At 37.5% G+C, this 15,088-nt stretch overlaps 1 protein-coding gene across 2 annotated transcripts in view; it reads right to left on the reverse strand.

The window, feature by feature from the left end:
* Positions 1-3,568: 3,568 nt before the first annotated feature.
* LOC124799230 (stomatin-like protein 2, mitochondrial) overlaps positions 3,569-15,088 on the reverse strand; it is a 98,376-nt gene continuing 86,856 nt past the window's right edge. For both annotated transcript variants that reach the window (XM_047262769.1, XM_047262770.1), the window contains exons 7-9: positions 13,681-13,796; positions 7,349-7,477; positions 3,569-3,783 (exon numbers count right to left, since the gene is read on the reverse strand). In XM_047262769.1, coding sequence (XP_047118725.1) covers positions 3,628-3,783; positions 7,349-7,477; positions 13,681-13,796 — 401 coding nt within the window. In that variant the 3' untranslated portion in view covers positions 3,569-3,627. The remainder of the gene's footprint in view (positions 3,784-7,348; positions 7,478-13,680; positions 13,797-15,088) is intronic.

Here is a 15,088-nt window from a genome sequence, read left to right on the forward strand (position 1 = left end):
GATACTTTTGAAAATGGGAAAATGGTGTTTGTACATAGATGTCCGAAAAAGATAGAGTTGAAATGTGAGCTGTTTGCTGTGGTTAATCATTTAGATAAATGCAGCCAAAGGTATCTTTTAAGGAAGTAGTTTCTCAAGATAGTCTTATGAAATTCATTGGCTCATGGTCAAATTGGGCACATAATTAGGGTAAACTATAAAAACTCACTTTAATACATTACATGGATTGTGGGAAAACCAGAACAGAAGATAATCAAAGCATTTGTGAGGTGGAGCTACAGACGAATGTTGAAAATTAGGTGGATTCATAAGGTAAGGAATGAGGAGGTTCTGTGCAGAATCGGAGAGGAAAGGAATATGTGGAAAACACTGACAAGGGATGGAACAGAAAGATAGGACATCTGTTAAGATGTCAGGGAATGACTTCCATGGTACTAGAGGGAGCTGTAGAGGGCAAAAACTGTAGAGAAAGACAGGGATTGAAACACATCCCGCAAATAATAGAGGAGGTAGGTTCCAAGTGCTACTCTGAGATAAAGGGACTGGTACAAGAGAGGAAAAAAAGCATATCAGCCATTGGAGAATGATTTTTAAGAGCACTCAGTAACATATAAGGCAATACGGGCAACCAATGAGAAGTTACATCATTATACATATTTTACTGTTACAATAGTTGATGATAACACTGATGTCCTTCCTGCTTGAGTGACATCACGTAAACACATATAAATTTATACTTCAATGTAAATTAATAGGGAAACATTCCACGTGGGAAAAATATATCTAAAACCAAAGATGATGTGACTTACCAAACGAAAGCGCTGGCACATCGATAGACACACAAACAAACACACAAAACTCAAGCTTTCGCAACAAACTGTTGCCTCATCAGGAAAGAGGGAAGGAGAGGGAAAGACGAAAGGATGTGGGTTTTAGGGAGAGGGTAAGGAGTCATTCCAATCCCGGGAGCGGAAAGACTTACCTTAGGGGGAAAAAAGGACGGGTATAAACTCGCACACACACACACACACATATCCATCCACACATATACAGACCCAAGCAGACATATTTAAAGACAAAGAGTTTGGGCAGAGCTCCATTAGTTTTATTTCAATATTCACACAATTTTTGCCCCTTTTTATTTCATGTGGAGCTTACAGGAACATTACAATGTGGCATCATACTTCTCTACTGAAGCAAGTTTTTCAGGACCCATCAGCACAATATTGTAGCCAATGGCCGGTGACTGCGAGAAGAAGAGAGCTGCACTGTCAAGAGCCTCATTGCACTTTATTAGAATCATGATGTTAAATGAAATTTAAAAATATTGTAATGGAGCCATAAATTAATGACACGTAATTTTTAATGAACCTGGAGATCTGGTTGGCAGTGGAAATGGTCTGTTCATACTGATGCTATTCATACTGTACACTGTCAGAGAAAACTCACTCTATGTATCCTGCTGTCAGTAAACTATGAGGGGGATAAGATTTACTGGAAAAATTAGGGAATTCCGTGTTTTTATTTTAAAACTAGTAAATAACTCATAATCCTGAATCTGAAATTATTGGAAATACATCGAGGCAAAATATGTTAAATACACTGAATGCAAATATTATTCACACATACCACCTAACTTTGAGCATATCATCACTGGATGTCAGTCATCTCTTACTTAAGAATTATGAATTTTTGTTTCACAAGAGTAAATAACAAATCTTGCAGTTGTATCTTGTTCTCTGCATATAATCATGCGAAAAACTTGCTACTAATTAGAAAATATTTCAAAGAGAAAAGAAAAGCATGTAATTATAATTTATGAATATCATGGCTCTGTAAAAGAAATATATTCAGATTTGTGGAGTTACCTCACACTTATGAGAAGTCTACTGCAGATAGATTAATATGACAAAACCACCAACAAACACAACATAAAATCAATGCAGATTTAATATTTGAACATGTTGCAAGAATGCAAGCAAAATAAACAAATAAAAATAGCATCCAAGGCACAGTTGTGGCTCACAAAATATAACATGGGTAGCATTATGACCACTGTGACTGTATTGTGACAATGGAGCAAAGTATTTGATTCTGCTGTGCACATTTTAGACAGTAACCATGTACGTAACACTATTTACAGGAATAACAAATAAGTATCTGCATTTTTTAATAGTATTGAAATAATGAAGAGTGTATTTATTACTATGAGATCTTGGTCTAGGACAGCAAGGTTTTATCCATTTCTCAAAATCATATTTTTCTGGTTGCCAAGTTCTGATTTGGGAAAATTTTAAATTTTAATGAAAGGTATTTCTTCCTGTCACATCAATTGTTTTTATTTTTTAGTAATATAGCTTAGTTAGCTGCTGCTTCCAGGGTAGAATGTCATGCCCATCTCTCCTCCCTCCTCTCGCAAATGACTAGTATCAGCTCATACTGATGTCCAATCCACAGGAGAGAAGTTTAGGGGTATGAGGGTGCTCAGTGGGCTGTTCATCAATGTAGACTCATTCATTACCATAGAACCATTGCTTCACCCAGCACTTTAAGGCATTTTTGCATTTGACAGCAGTTCTATCATAAATTAATTATTGCTAAAAATAGAAGCACCTTGAAGGACTTTGTACAGCAAATAGTGATCAACTATTTTTATTTAGACATGTTTAAATTATTGTTTTCTTACATAAATGTTATCAGCACCAATGACAGCTAGTAATCTCCATGTTTACAGTATTTTAGTGAGGTGCAGGTTCTTTATGCAACATGTGGATATGTGTCAGGTGCCAGCCTGACTGGAATAATGACAAACACTTAGAAAAAAGACTTACCTGGGTTGAAAAGTTTTACACACGAAAAAGCAATCTGAACTGTATTTAAATAAAACACAACTATTTAACTATGGAAATTTTGGTAAATTTGTATTTGTGTGACCTTTTTTGCTACATTTACTACAATATCATGTTTCCAGAAACCTTTGGTTCCTTATGTGAATGGCACTCTTTGACAAGTCCAGCCACACAGCTAAGTGTTCATTGTGGCTGTCTGCCATGTGAGGAACCCGTGTTCAATTCCCAGTATGATCACGGATTTCTCCTTGGTGGGAAGACTGGTATAGGATGCACTCAGCCTCATGAGGCAAAGTGATGAGCTACGTGACTGAGTAGTAGAAGTTCCAAGATTAATAAACTCAACAACTGGGAGAGCGGTGTGCTGATCACATGCCCCACCATACTATGACTGATGACACCATGGTTGGTTGGACCTGACTGGGCTAGCTAGGGCAAGTATGTGGGACTTTAACTTTACTCCTTGATGAGCATCAACAATAGCCCTGAATTAAATTCTGAAGCTTTTCAATGAAATCTATGTAAAGTGTGATGCCTGGCTGCAGAAAATAACTGCCTTGTTTTAATTGTTAGAGACATTATCAGGTATTATTAAAACATTACTAAACTAAGAATCTAACACCTACATAAGTCCATTGTACAAGCAAATCTAAGGTCACTGATAACACCATTAACAATGGGTTAGTGTACTGTCATTAAAACACTGGAGCAACATCATAAACAACATACAAAATGAAGCGTTTATTGTGGTTTACAAATTTTAATGTTTACATTTACTTCATCTCTTATTCTCAGTCTTTGTAGGTTCCTTTTCTTCGTCACTGTAGTACTCTGCTCTACAGTCCCCTCTGCTGTCATCAGTGACATTTGAGTTTTCACAGGGCTCCACAGACAAAGTTGACTGCTTAGTGAGATGCTGGAATACTGCCATTGCCTGTAAATTAAGGGTTATAAGAAGTTACAAAGAATCACTTCTGTTTGCTGTAAGTGACAAATCATCTATTAAAAAAGTAGCTGTTCAAGAACTTTTTGCATCCATATACAGCTTTCAGTTACAACAGCACAAATTCAGCTTTAACAAAAGCAAACACAAGTAATCTAAATACAAATGTTTTTGATTTTTTAACAGCCTCTCTTAGATCTCTTATCTAAATGTATTCCTGAATCCTCTTGAGAACAATTGGTTCAATGTTATACAGTTTGGCACCTGATAGAAGGTTTGTATTTACATCCAGCACTTAACCAGTTGCTATGCAGTTACTGAATATTTGAAGAAGATGGTTTTATGTTCCCTTCGTTCTATTGTCTAAGAAGCTTGTTTTTATCTTCATCCTGTTATCACGGAGTAAAAATTTTGCCTCCACAGAACTTTTTTGTATTATTTCATTTTGCTATGCACAGATTACCGAGGACCAAGCCAGAATATTAATTCTAAGCCTTCCTTTTTAATCACTCTTCCAAGTGGTTTTATGTGGCCCACCACAATTTGCTCTCTTGTGCCCATCTCTTCATCTCAGAGTAGCACTTGCACCCTATGCCCTCAACTATTTGTTGGGTGTATTCTACTGTCTGTCTTCCCATACTGTTTTACATCCTACAGTTCTGTCTCGTACCATGGAAGTTACTCCTTGATGTCTTACCATTTGTCCTACCATTCCGTAAATTCTTCTTGTCAATGTTCTCTGTATCTTCTTTTCCTTGTCGATTTAGTAGAAAAGCTCCTCATTTCTTATCAGTCTACTTAATTTTCAGCATACCTTTATAGCAGCACATCTCAAACACGTTTAATTCTGTTCTTTTCCAGGTTTTTCACAGTCCATGATTTACTTCCATAGAGTGCCATGCTCCAAACGTAGATTCTTGGAAATTTCTTCTTCAAATTACGGCCTATGTTTGACAGTAGTAGACTTCATTTGGTCATAAATGTCATCTTTGCACATGCTAGTTTGCTTTATATGTCCTACGTGCTTGACCATAATGTGCTATTTTGTTTTCAAGCCAGCAGAATTCCTTCACTTCATTTAGTTCATAGTCCCTGTTTTTGATGTTAATTTCAGCACTAATCTCATTCCTGCTACTACTTATTACTTTAGTCTTTCTTCGGTTTTATTATCAATCCGTAGTCCACACTTATTAGACTGTTCATGACATTTAACAGATTCTGTTATTGTTTTTCCCAGCAATGTCATCAGTTATGGTTGATATTCTTTCAATTTTATTTCAATTCCTGAACCTTTCTTTTATTTCTTTCATTGTTTCTTTGATTTCTAGATTGAACAGTAGATGCGAAAGACTGCACCCCTGTCTTACACCCTTTTTAATCTGACTTCTTCGTTAGTCTTTCATTCTTATTGTTCCCTCCTGGTTTTTGTACATACGGTGTATTACTTGTCTTTTTCCTGTAGTTTACGACTATTTTCTTGAGAATTTCTAACATCATGCACCCTTTTAGATTATCTGGGTTGACAAATGATTGTGTCATGGCTTTTCCTAAGTTTTCCTTCAATTATCAAGTGCAACAGAACTACCATTACTAAAGCCAAAATGGTTGTCATCTATCATATATTCCAGTTTTCTGTTCCATTCTTCTGCATATTATTCTTGTCTGCAACTTCAATGCAAGAGCTGGTAAGTTGATTATATGGTAGTTTCTGTACTTATCCGCCCTTCCTGTCTTCATGATTGTGAAGATGCTAATTTTTTCCAACAATCTGATGGTATGCCTCTAGTCTCATAGATTCTACACACCAACTTCAATAGTTGCCAGTTCCCCCAGCGATTTTTGAAATTCCTAAGGAATGTTATCTATGCCTTCTGATCTCAAGTTTTCCAAAGCTATGTTAAACTCTTAGTCTAATACTGAATCCCCTATATCTTCCACATCGACTGCTATTTCTTGTTCTACCAGGACATCAGACAGTTCTTCCCCCTCAAATACATCTCGAATGTTATGTTAGGCCTTTAATTTTGCTGAAGGTTGTTTTGACATTCCCAAATGCTGAACCTGTTTGATAGGCAACCATTTCTTTTTCGATTTCTTCACTTATTTCCTGAACCATTTCACTTTAGCTGCCTCATACTTCACATCATTTCTAAGTGACTTAAACTGCTGTATTCCCTTATTTTCCTGAGCCGCTTTTTACTTACTTTGTTTGTTGATCAATTTGAGTATTCCTTTTGTCTGAAGGATTCTTCATGTTATTTTTATTGTACCTGTATCTGTCCAACTTCTGTAACAGCCCTTTCTAGAGAAGCCCATTCCTCTTCAAATGAACTGCCTACTGTGGTATTCATTATTGCCACTTATTGTATTATTTTATCAAATAATATGTTTCTCGTCTCAAAATGAAAATTTACTTGACCATAAAACTACACGGACACAGATGACTGACCAGTCCTCATCTTCACAAGGTGAAATTTCAAGATCTGCCAATGTACACATAAAATCAGCAAAAAATATCTTGGCTTTCAGAACTGTTAGATTCTTTCTCAGGGAGGAAAGAGCTGTTGCGAGGATGAAATCTTACAATGATAAAGGACATCCAAAGGAGATAAATCAGCCACTGTCTGATGCAACTGACAGTCTGCTACTATTAGTCTTGTGCTCTATAAAAATCAAACATGTTGAAACAATAAACTGCCTGATACAAAAAAGCAGACAAAGTAACTCATCCTAGAACAAGAACAGGATCACGATATGAAGATGGCATCTGTTTTTTCGGACATGTCTGAAAGAACAGATGCCAGTGGTGACCATGCAGCTCTCTAGAATGAAATTACAATTAAATCAATACCATTATCTGCTGACGGTCATTGATATACATCAACGGGGACAGTTGAAAATTGATTTAATTGTAATTTCATAAAAGGATCATGTCACACAGGATAAAATTATTGGCACCCAATAGGTTATATTCCAAAGCTAGCTATTTTGTTCACTGCATCTTTAATGCCTTACTGTTGCTTCCTTATCTGATTCCAAACGATTTACGCATTTTTATTTTTTTTCTAACTTCAGTAAATAAACTCTAAAACAAAGAAGCAAATATTTTAATATTACTATCAGGAAAGGTAATGGTTGGAGTCCACATTAAACTGTTAGTCCTCATATAATTGGATGATACTTCTCTTCATAGAGTAGAGGAAGGCAATGCTTAGTAAAGTACTCTGGTGTGCAGGTAAATCATGAGTTGAGACATTTTTTTTCTACCATTCAACTTGTTATCAAATGGCACTAATGTGAGCATCATAAATTTTCATAGAACTCTGAACAGAGAATCTTGTGGGATTGTGATATACTAAGTTATTAAATGTAATTTGTTGCAACACCAACAAGTTCTAAATTTGCATATTTTTGTAAAGAGAATCTTATACTGATCACAGATAAAGTAACAAAAGCTTTATACTGCACTGCTTGCCTGGCAGTGATCCTCTTCATTGGAAAAACTTTTTGCAACACAAACATTGTGTATGAAACAATGTACATTATTTTCACTAACCTGAGAAACAGCACCAGCAATATCACCAGCGTTGCTTGGTAAAATTAGTGTGTTGTTTGTCTTGGCCAATTTCTGGAAAGCCTCCACATACTGCTCAGCAACACTGAATGTGGCTGCATTCTGTCCATCCTGTAGAAGTTGCACATATTTAAAAGCTTAGAAAGAATTAATATGGTTTTACAGTAAGTAGCAGATCAAATTTCTCCCTGTTATTCCCCTCCAGTCAACACATTTTCTGCACAGCAAAGGCTGTTATCTACAAGCAGTCCATTAGGCCTGAGCCTATTCTCAGTTTTCCTAATAAGAGGTATGTTCATTAATCAGCTGCACTCCTCTTTGGTGCCGCTTTGTAGTGGTCTGTGGCCATGAAGTGTGAAGCTTTTTACTGCACACGCATACCTATGAATGAGGAGATTACTCTAGCTGTCATTCCCAGTTCCATTTAAATAAAGGAAAGAAAACCAAACAGAGTTAGGCAGATTGCAAGTGGCTGTACTTAGACTGTACCTATGATGAACTGAAATTTCCTAGTGCTATTTCACTTCCTTATGGTCAGATAAATCCTGTATCTGTCAAATGATTCTCCGTTGCCTGGAAGACTACATGAATGTAGGAATATATGCAGTAATATTAACATCAGTCCACTATTTTAAAAAATATAGCATTAATGCTATAGGCAAGTAATTTTTATCAAACAACAAAAAATGTTTGTGAAACATGTCTGCTCATCACATTTTTTCCCTATTCAACACTATTAAGTGAACTATACATAAAGTAAGGGAAAGGCAATCACTCACCTATGGTAGACTGATGTGTAGAGCATAGAAACATATAACAGGAAACAGTAACCACACCAGCTTTTGAACTCTTGCTCTTTTTCTGGTAAAAGTACACACATTTGCATACACAACCACACACAAACTTGGCGAAAATGATTATTGACTACTGATAATTAAAAGCAGTTATCTGGCCTGAAGAAGGTGGAAAGGGGGTAGCAAAGAAGAGGCAGGTCTTTTGACAGAATACCCGGAGAGAGAGAGAGAGAGAGAGAGAGAGAGAGAGAGAGAGAGAGAGAGAGAGAGAGAGAGAATGCTCGCATGAGGAAAAAGATAGTGGTGGGAAAAGGCAGTGCACAATATGGATGGGGAAGGAGTGGTGTGGACACAAGACAGAAGAGAAAAGGGAAGATGAGGCATTGGAAACAGGTGAGCGGAGCTTCATTCCAGGAGGATTACAAGACTGCTGGATTTGCTGGAGAGACAATTTCCATGTCCACACCATCCCCTCTCCCTTTTTCTATATTTCTTTCATCTTCTGCCCTCTGTACTCCTTTCGCCTTGTGCTGCCCGTGTCACCTGTCAAAAGATTTGCCTCTTTACCACTACCCCCTCCTTGTGTCCTTACCTACCCTGTCCCCACCTTCTTCAGCCCAGGCAACTGGTTTCAATAATCGATAATTAACAGCCTGTGTGTGTGAATATATGCATGTTTACTGGAAAATGGTAGTGTGACTAGTGTTTCCTGTTGTGTGTTTCTATGCTCCGCACATCAGTTCATTATAGGTGAGTGTTTGCCTTTCCCTTATTTTCCAAGGATGATTGTTCCATCCAAGGATGATTGTTCCAGCCAGGAAGCTGCAAATTTTTAAGTGAACTGATACACACGTAAAATATTGCCATGACTGATTATTCATTTGTGGTTGACAGAGCACCAATTGCCTTCCCTGTAACTATCCTAGACAAGAAGTTAAGATTCTACATCTCTGTGTCATTTATCACATTATGGCTGTAAAGGGCAACTGACACTAGCAAGGATGATAGCTTCTCAGCAACAAGTTCACCAATAGCATCATGTTGCAACACCCCCCACCCCCATTCCCCGAAAGACAGCCAGGTCATTTCTTCCGCTTGGCTATTTTAACTAACATTTGGTTTCCATTTGCTTGCGGTCATTTTTTAAAGTTGATGCTCTGTACAAGGAGCTGATATGTTAACCATAAAATGGATTAAATTTCAGTATACAAGAATTAAAGTAAAATACCACCCAGAATATATTAAATGTCTTTGTTATCGACCAACATCACACCTCTGTTAGGCAGCTGTGATTGTTACTTTAAGCCACTGCATTCTACATGCTGCCATACATAAACAATCTGGCAGGCCAAATGGCACCATGCTGAGCCAACTTCCACCATGTGTGGGGAATCTCAGGTGGTACGCCATGGCTTGGCACAGCGAATTCTCCACACGGGGGAAGGCTGAGCATAGGCTCAGAGGATTGGCATGGTAGTTTTTTGACTAGCTAATAATTTGACCAGACCAGCCAAGCCATGCCATGCCAGTCAACTTTAACACTAGCAGGACCAGCATTAGTGAACTATCTAGAAGGACTGCTACCGGCCATTTTGACTGTTGAAGTTTTTTTCCTTTGTTTTCAGTTTTACTTCTTATGTTACTTCAATATGGTGTCTTTTTAGGTTAGTAGTGCATTATGCTTATCGTAGAAATGCATTATGCTTAAAAAATTCCAAAAAAGTCTATTTAATTAAATAAAAAAGATCACAGTAAAAAATGCATTATAAAACCAAAATCAATTTAAACTAAACTTACAAATGCAAATAAGCATATAATTAAGCAATAACATTTTTTGTCTGTGTGACTTTTATGCTCAGTCAAAGCCCCAAAACAGGTCACAAACACACATTTAGTATGAAAAATGAAGAAAGATGGGCACAAACTGCTGCACCCGTAAGAGAAAATAACTTTTTCCCGCCTATGACATCTTTTCAATTACAGCCACCATCTTGACCAAAACACTTTGCACACACATACTGAACACTTCCAGCACATAAAACACATACGAATTTCTTGCAATACACACTCAGATTTTTAGTTTTGTTCAAGCTTTTGCATCCTCCTCTCTTGCAGGCCTTCCGCAACGGTACCTTACAAATTTCAATGGCCAAAAAGAATGTATGAACAGGTCTCTTCCGTGATCGTACACACACAGAGGAGAGTTCTCCTTCTAATATGAAAAGAAACATTTGCCAGCTATCTTTTTCTCCTGTTGTCTCACTGTAAAGGATCCAGGCATTTATTCCAGCAAGGTCTAGGACGGTGAAAAAATGTGCACAGGCCATCTACAGGACCCAAATTTGACAGTGTACAGGCAAGACATCTGGTCCGGAATATCAACTCCGAATTTAGTGGAACGGTAGGAAGCTCACAGTTTCAGAAAGTTTCTTCATTGTTCATTTATCCACTACAACTGACTGGTGCATTCTGCTGAATAGAAGAACATTTTTCTTGGTCTTCCCCTGATAGGAAGTAATTGCTATCACAAGATGCGTATAAGACAGTATCGTGCAAAGATCTGGCAGTAGACTTCGCTTCTCTTCGGGTTTTCTTCAGCATACCCACCATGGTTGTGTTCTCCCACTTCAGATATTTGGCTTTGATGAAATTGTCACATGTTACATTTCTTCCTTTCAAGAGTGTAAGATTGCACAAGACGTGTAACAACATGCTCTGCCACAGGTATGTTAGTGGGTCTTTCATTTTGTTTGCCCAAGTAAGGAAATCCATTCACCATATATTTACTACTGGCATCTGCTGCAAGCCAGAACTTCAAACATAATTTATCTGGTTTATTAATCGTGTATTGTACATACTGGCACTGAGCTTTGCATGGGTAGAGTTGCTCATCTACGGTTATAAATGGACCTGGTTTATAGTTCTGGATACAGTTAGCTTCAAACGAATTCCCGACTGGGATAGTTGCTGTGAAGTCATCAGTCTTGAGTCTTCCGGCATGAGTGTGCTTGTCATCAGATCTTAAAAACCACACGATGTCTATAAACTCATTTCTTCTCATAGTGCGAGAAAAAAATGCTAGCCTCCACACTTGAGACCACAGAAGTTTAAGGGGGAAATTCTTTCCTCCATACACTTCATGTGCATACATCATAGCTATGGCAGCTTCTAACTGGGTAATATCAAGCACCCATTGGTCATCCTGGAGAAGTTCTCAGGGTGCAATTTCTGTAAAGTTTTTTTTACATTCTATACAATATTATTGTCTATGCACTCGAGTAACTGCCTGCGACTATAAGTTTCTTAGCGATACAAGTTGGCACAGGAGTTTCCACCAACACGTTGTAATCTTCCAGGTGCATGTCCTGGTGCAGTTCGAGTCTACACTGTTCTGTCAAATGCAGCCTCTGCATTTCCAGCTTCCACATGCTGAGATGGATATGATTTTTTGTGGTTTTTTTTCCCCTCATTCTGCAAGTAGCAATTTGTAGTGCCGCTGAAATCAAATGTGTAAGCACTGGTTTATTTGTATGTTGTTGTACAGGTTCTGAATATTCATCTTCTGACTTTGAGGATTCGCCTTATTCTTTTTTGTGGGATTGATATTCTGTGTTATCTTAAAATCTTTGTCATCTTTATCATCAAACTCATAGCATTCAAAAATATCTTCTCCTTCAGAATCTTCTTCAGGTAGTTCAGTAATCCTTCATCTGAATGGAAACACTGGTGCGGCATAATAATGAGGAGGAGTGCTAAACTTCTGCAGACCACAACAGTTTATTGACAGAGAACAGCAACTAAAGTATGTCAACTCTTCCCCTAAATAAAGTAAAGTGTAAAGAGAGAGAGCGGGAACGAGATCATAACAATGAAATAAAATGAGCTAAGTATGTGAAAAAATCTACTGTTTTGCCTTTACAGACCTGAAACGTAAAAAATATCTTACCGGTCAGAATGACCGGCCGCAGTCCTTTAAGATAAAAATGTTTATAATTCTTTCAGTTTTTGTGGTAGATGTTTGTCTTTTAAGAAATTATAAACCACAAAGGTGCAATAAAAGTTATGAAAAATAAGGCCCACAAATTAAAACATACACTATTTATTAAATAGTTAAACGCTCATCTGTCAAATTGACTGGTATGGTCCTTCTAGTGTTAATTTACCCAGACACAGCAGGCTTTGGCTTGTTGCGAGACCATTTGGACTGCGTGAACATTCATTTGTGGCAGCCTTAAGCAGTTATTTTAATCCTTCGAAAAGATATCAGTCTAACATAAAGGTTTTGTGGTGTCACCGTCAGACACCACACTTGCTAGGTGGTAGCATTTAAATCGGCCGCGGTCCATTAGTATACATCGGACCCGCGTGTCGCCACTGTCAGTGATTGCAGACCGAGCGCCACCACACGGCAGGTCTAGAGAGATTTCATAGCACTCGCCCCAGTTGTACAGCCGACTTTGCTAGCGATGCTACACTGACACATACGCTCTCATTTGCCGAGACGATAGTTAGCATAGCCTTCAGCTACGTCATTTGCTACGACCTAGCAAGGCACCATAGCATTTGATATTTATCTTATGAAGCATGTATACACAAGAGCGATGTTCTACAATTATGGATTAAAGTTAAGTATTACAGCAACTGCGTCCGTTTTTCTAAGTTCTCATTTCCTTGTAATGTTCCAGACCTCACGCCAGTCGGCCTCCTCTAGCAACACGGTGTTGGCTCTTCTGCCAACACTTCAGGTTTGTGGTCACTGAATATCCCACCAATAAAATGATCACCAATCAGATTTATGAAGTTTCAGTCATAGGACATTCTCTTCTGAAGGGGCCAAACAGAATGTTAGTACACATTCACATGTTGGGTATTATTTACTGCAATGAATCTACTAAATGTATTTCAGATGGGATACCATTTTACATGAGAACCCTCGATACGTTTATGGAAAATGAGTGAGGAGATTAGGAGACAAAAGGGTGATGCTATGGGAGGAAGAGCTTTGTATTCTGAAGAGGACAGTGATAGTACAGTCATTACGATGGAGAGATTTCAGGCATGTGAGCTGGTGGGCAAGACTGGGGAATGAGGAATACTGGCAACTGTTAGAGGATTTCACAGTTCAACTGTCATATTAAGCTTGTAGCAATTGAGTAATAATGAAGAACAGTGGAGAGAAAATGGGAAATATGATACAATTCATATACCTCATGAAGGAAATAGTTGCTTACTCGTAGCATTTACACATGGTCTTTACGACAAGTGTGTACTACATTCAAAATTTTTAAGATTTGTAACAATTATCTTGCATTACACATATGGCACTTTTGTACACAGTTGTTGGTGGAACATATCTGCAAATACACTTTTAAAGAGTTCTAACATTCTGCTAATCTTAGCCTTGTCACCATAACAGAAAAACTTTGGAAAAATGAAGAAAGTTATCTGTAGAAATTCAATGTTTATTTACAATTTTTAAATCACATCTGTACCACATCGAAAGGCATCTGGAAAACACACCTTTGAAGCAAGAGATTTTGCAACAAGTTGTAATCCTTTGGCCCTCGCATCTGCCACAGCTAACATAGCTTGTGCCTCTCCAGCTGCTTTGTTTATTTGTTCCTGTCTATCGGCCTCTGTAACAAGAAAATAGTCATGTTACATCACATACTCCCTCTCATACTCAAAGACAAACAAAGCTCCACATTTTTATTAAACTTCCTTATAGAAGAGATGAAAGGGAATAAACTATACAACAGGTGACAAGGGACTGACTGCTTCTATGAATTCTAGAGTAGGAAGCAGATGGAGATGTCTTTAACCATTTAAATAAACTGAGAGACAAGAATGACAATTACAACAAATAATAACAAACTGTTGTTAACAATAGTTATATGAATAATTCAATCATTCAAGTCCTGAGGACTGTGTACAAGTCATCTTAAAAGCAAATTAAAGAACTAGACAAAGAACAAAGTAAAACAACAGATATTTACAGTTGCTCACTGAATACACAAATAGTGGTCATGGTCTTTACTGTTAAAAATCACAATTAACTTCTTTCAAGTCCTAGTTGATACTAGACCCATAGACAACACTACAATTAGTTCTAAATTTTTTGTCCCACTGATATATAGTAAAGATTTCTATGTAATATATGAGCAGCTTCTTGAGCGAAGAAAACTCACATTTGATTAAAATTTGATGCATTGAGTAACATAACAACCACCACTCACAGGTTTGTCCATTCTCCAAAATAAGAAATAAGGAAACAAGCGGCAAAGCTCCATTCTCAGTAGAATATGCTAATTACTTCCCCTATTAACTGTAATAATCTGCACAGCCAACTATTCTGGTCCATGGTCAACCACAATAAAAAACATTCCTTATTCTTTGTTGAAAGAGAGTAATCCAGATCTAGCAAGTCTTGTGGGGGTACTGCAACAAATATTCTGTGTTAAGTAGCATGTATTAGAGCCCATTGAACAAGAGAGACAGACTGAATAGTTAAATGTAGATCTGAAAAGAGTTCACATCAATATTCTGCATTACTGATTGCCTACTTTTCGTATACCATACAATGGAAGTGAGATAAAAGCATACTGTATCAGAAATATATAGAAAGCTAAAGCATTCATATGTAAAGGTACATTAACATGAAGTTACAGTATTAAACTGTTAAAAGGACTTCAGAGATGGACAGTTATCCAGCATTAGTCAACTGCACCTAATACTTTGACCTCTATAAGGTGTACCCATAAAGTTTCAATTATTATCTCAGAAAAAAGTTATGTAATCAATTTTTTGTTTGTGACTTTTCATGTTTTCCCCGACAGATCTGTTGCAATTACGCTTCTTGGGTTTGCCGCCAGTTGTGTAGCTCGCACAATATTTCAACAATGCAACTGCTCGACATCATCAGGTGGTG

The sequence above is a fragment of the Schistocerca piceifrons genome, chromosome 5 (genome assembly GCF_021461385.2).
Source record: "Schistocerca piceifrons isolate TAMUIC-IGC-003096 chromosome 5, iqSchPice1.1, whole genome shotgun sequence".
Lineage (NCBI taxonomy): Eukaryota > Metazoa > Arthropoda > Insecta > Orthoptera > Acrididae > Schistocerca > Schistocerca piceifrons.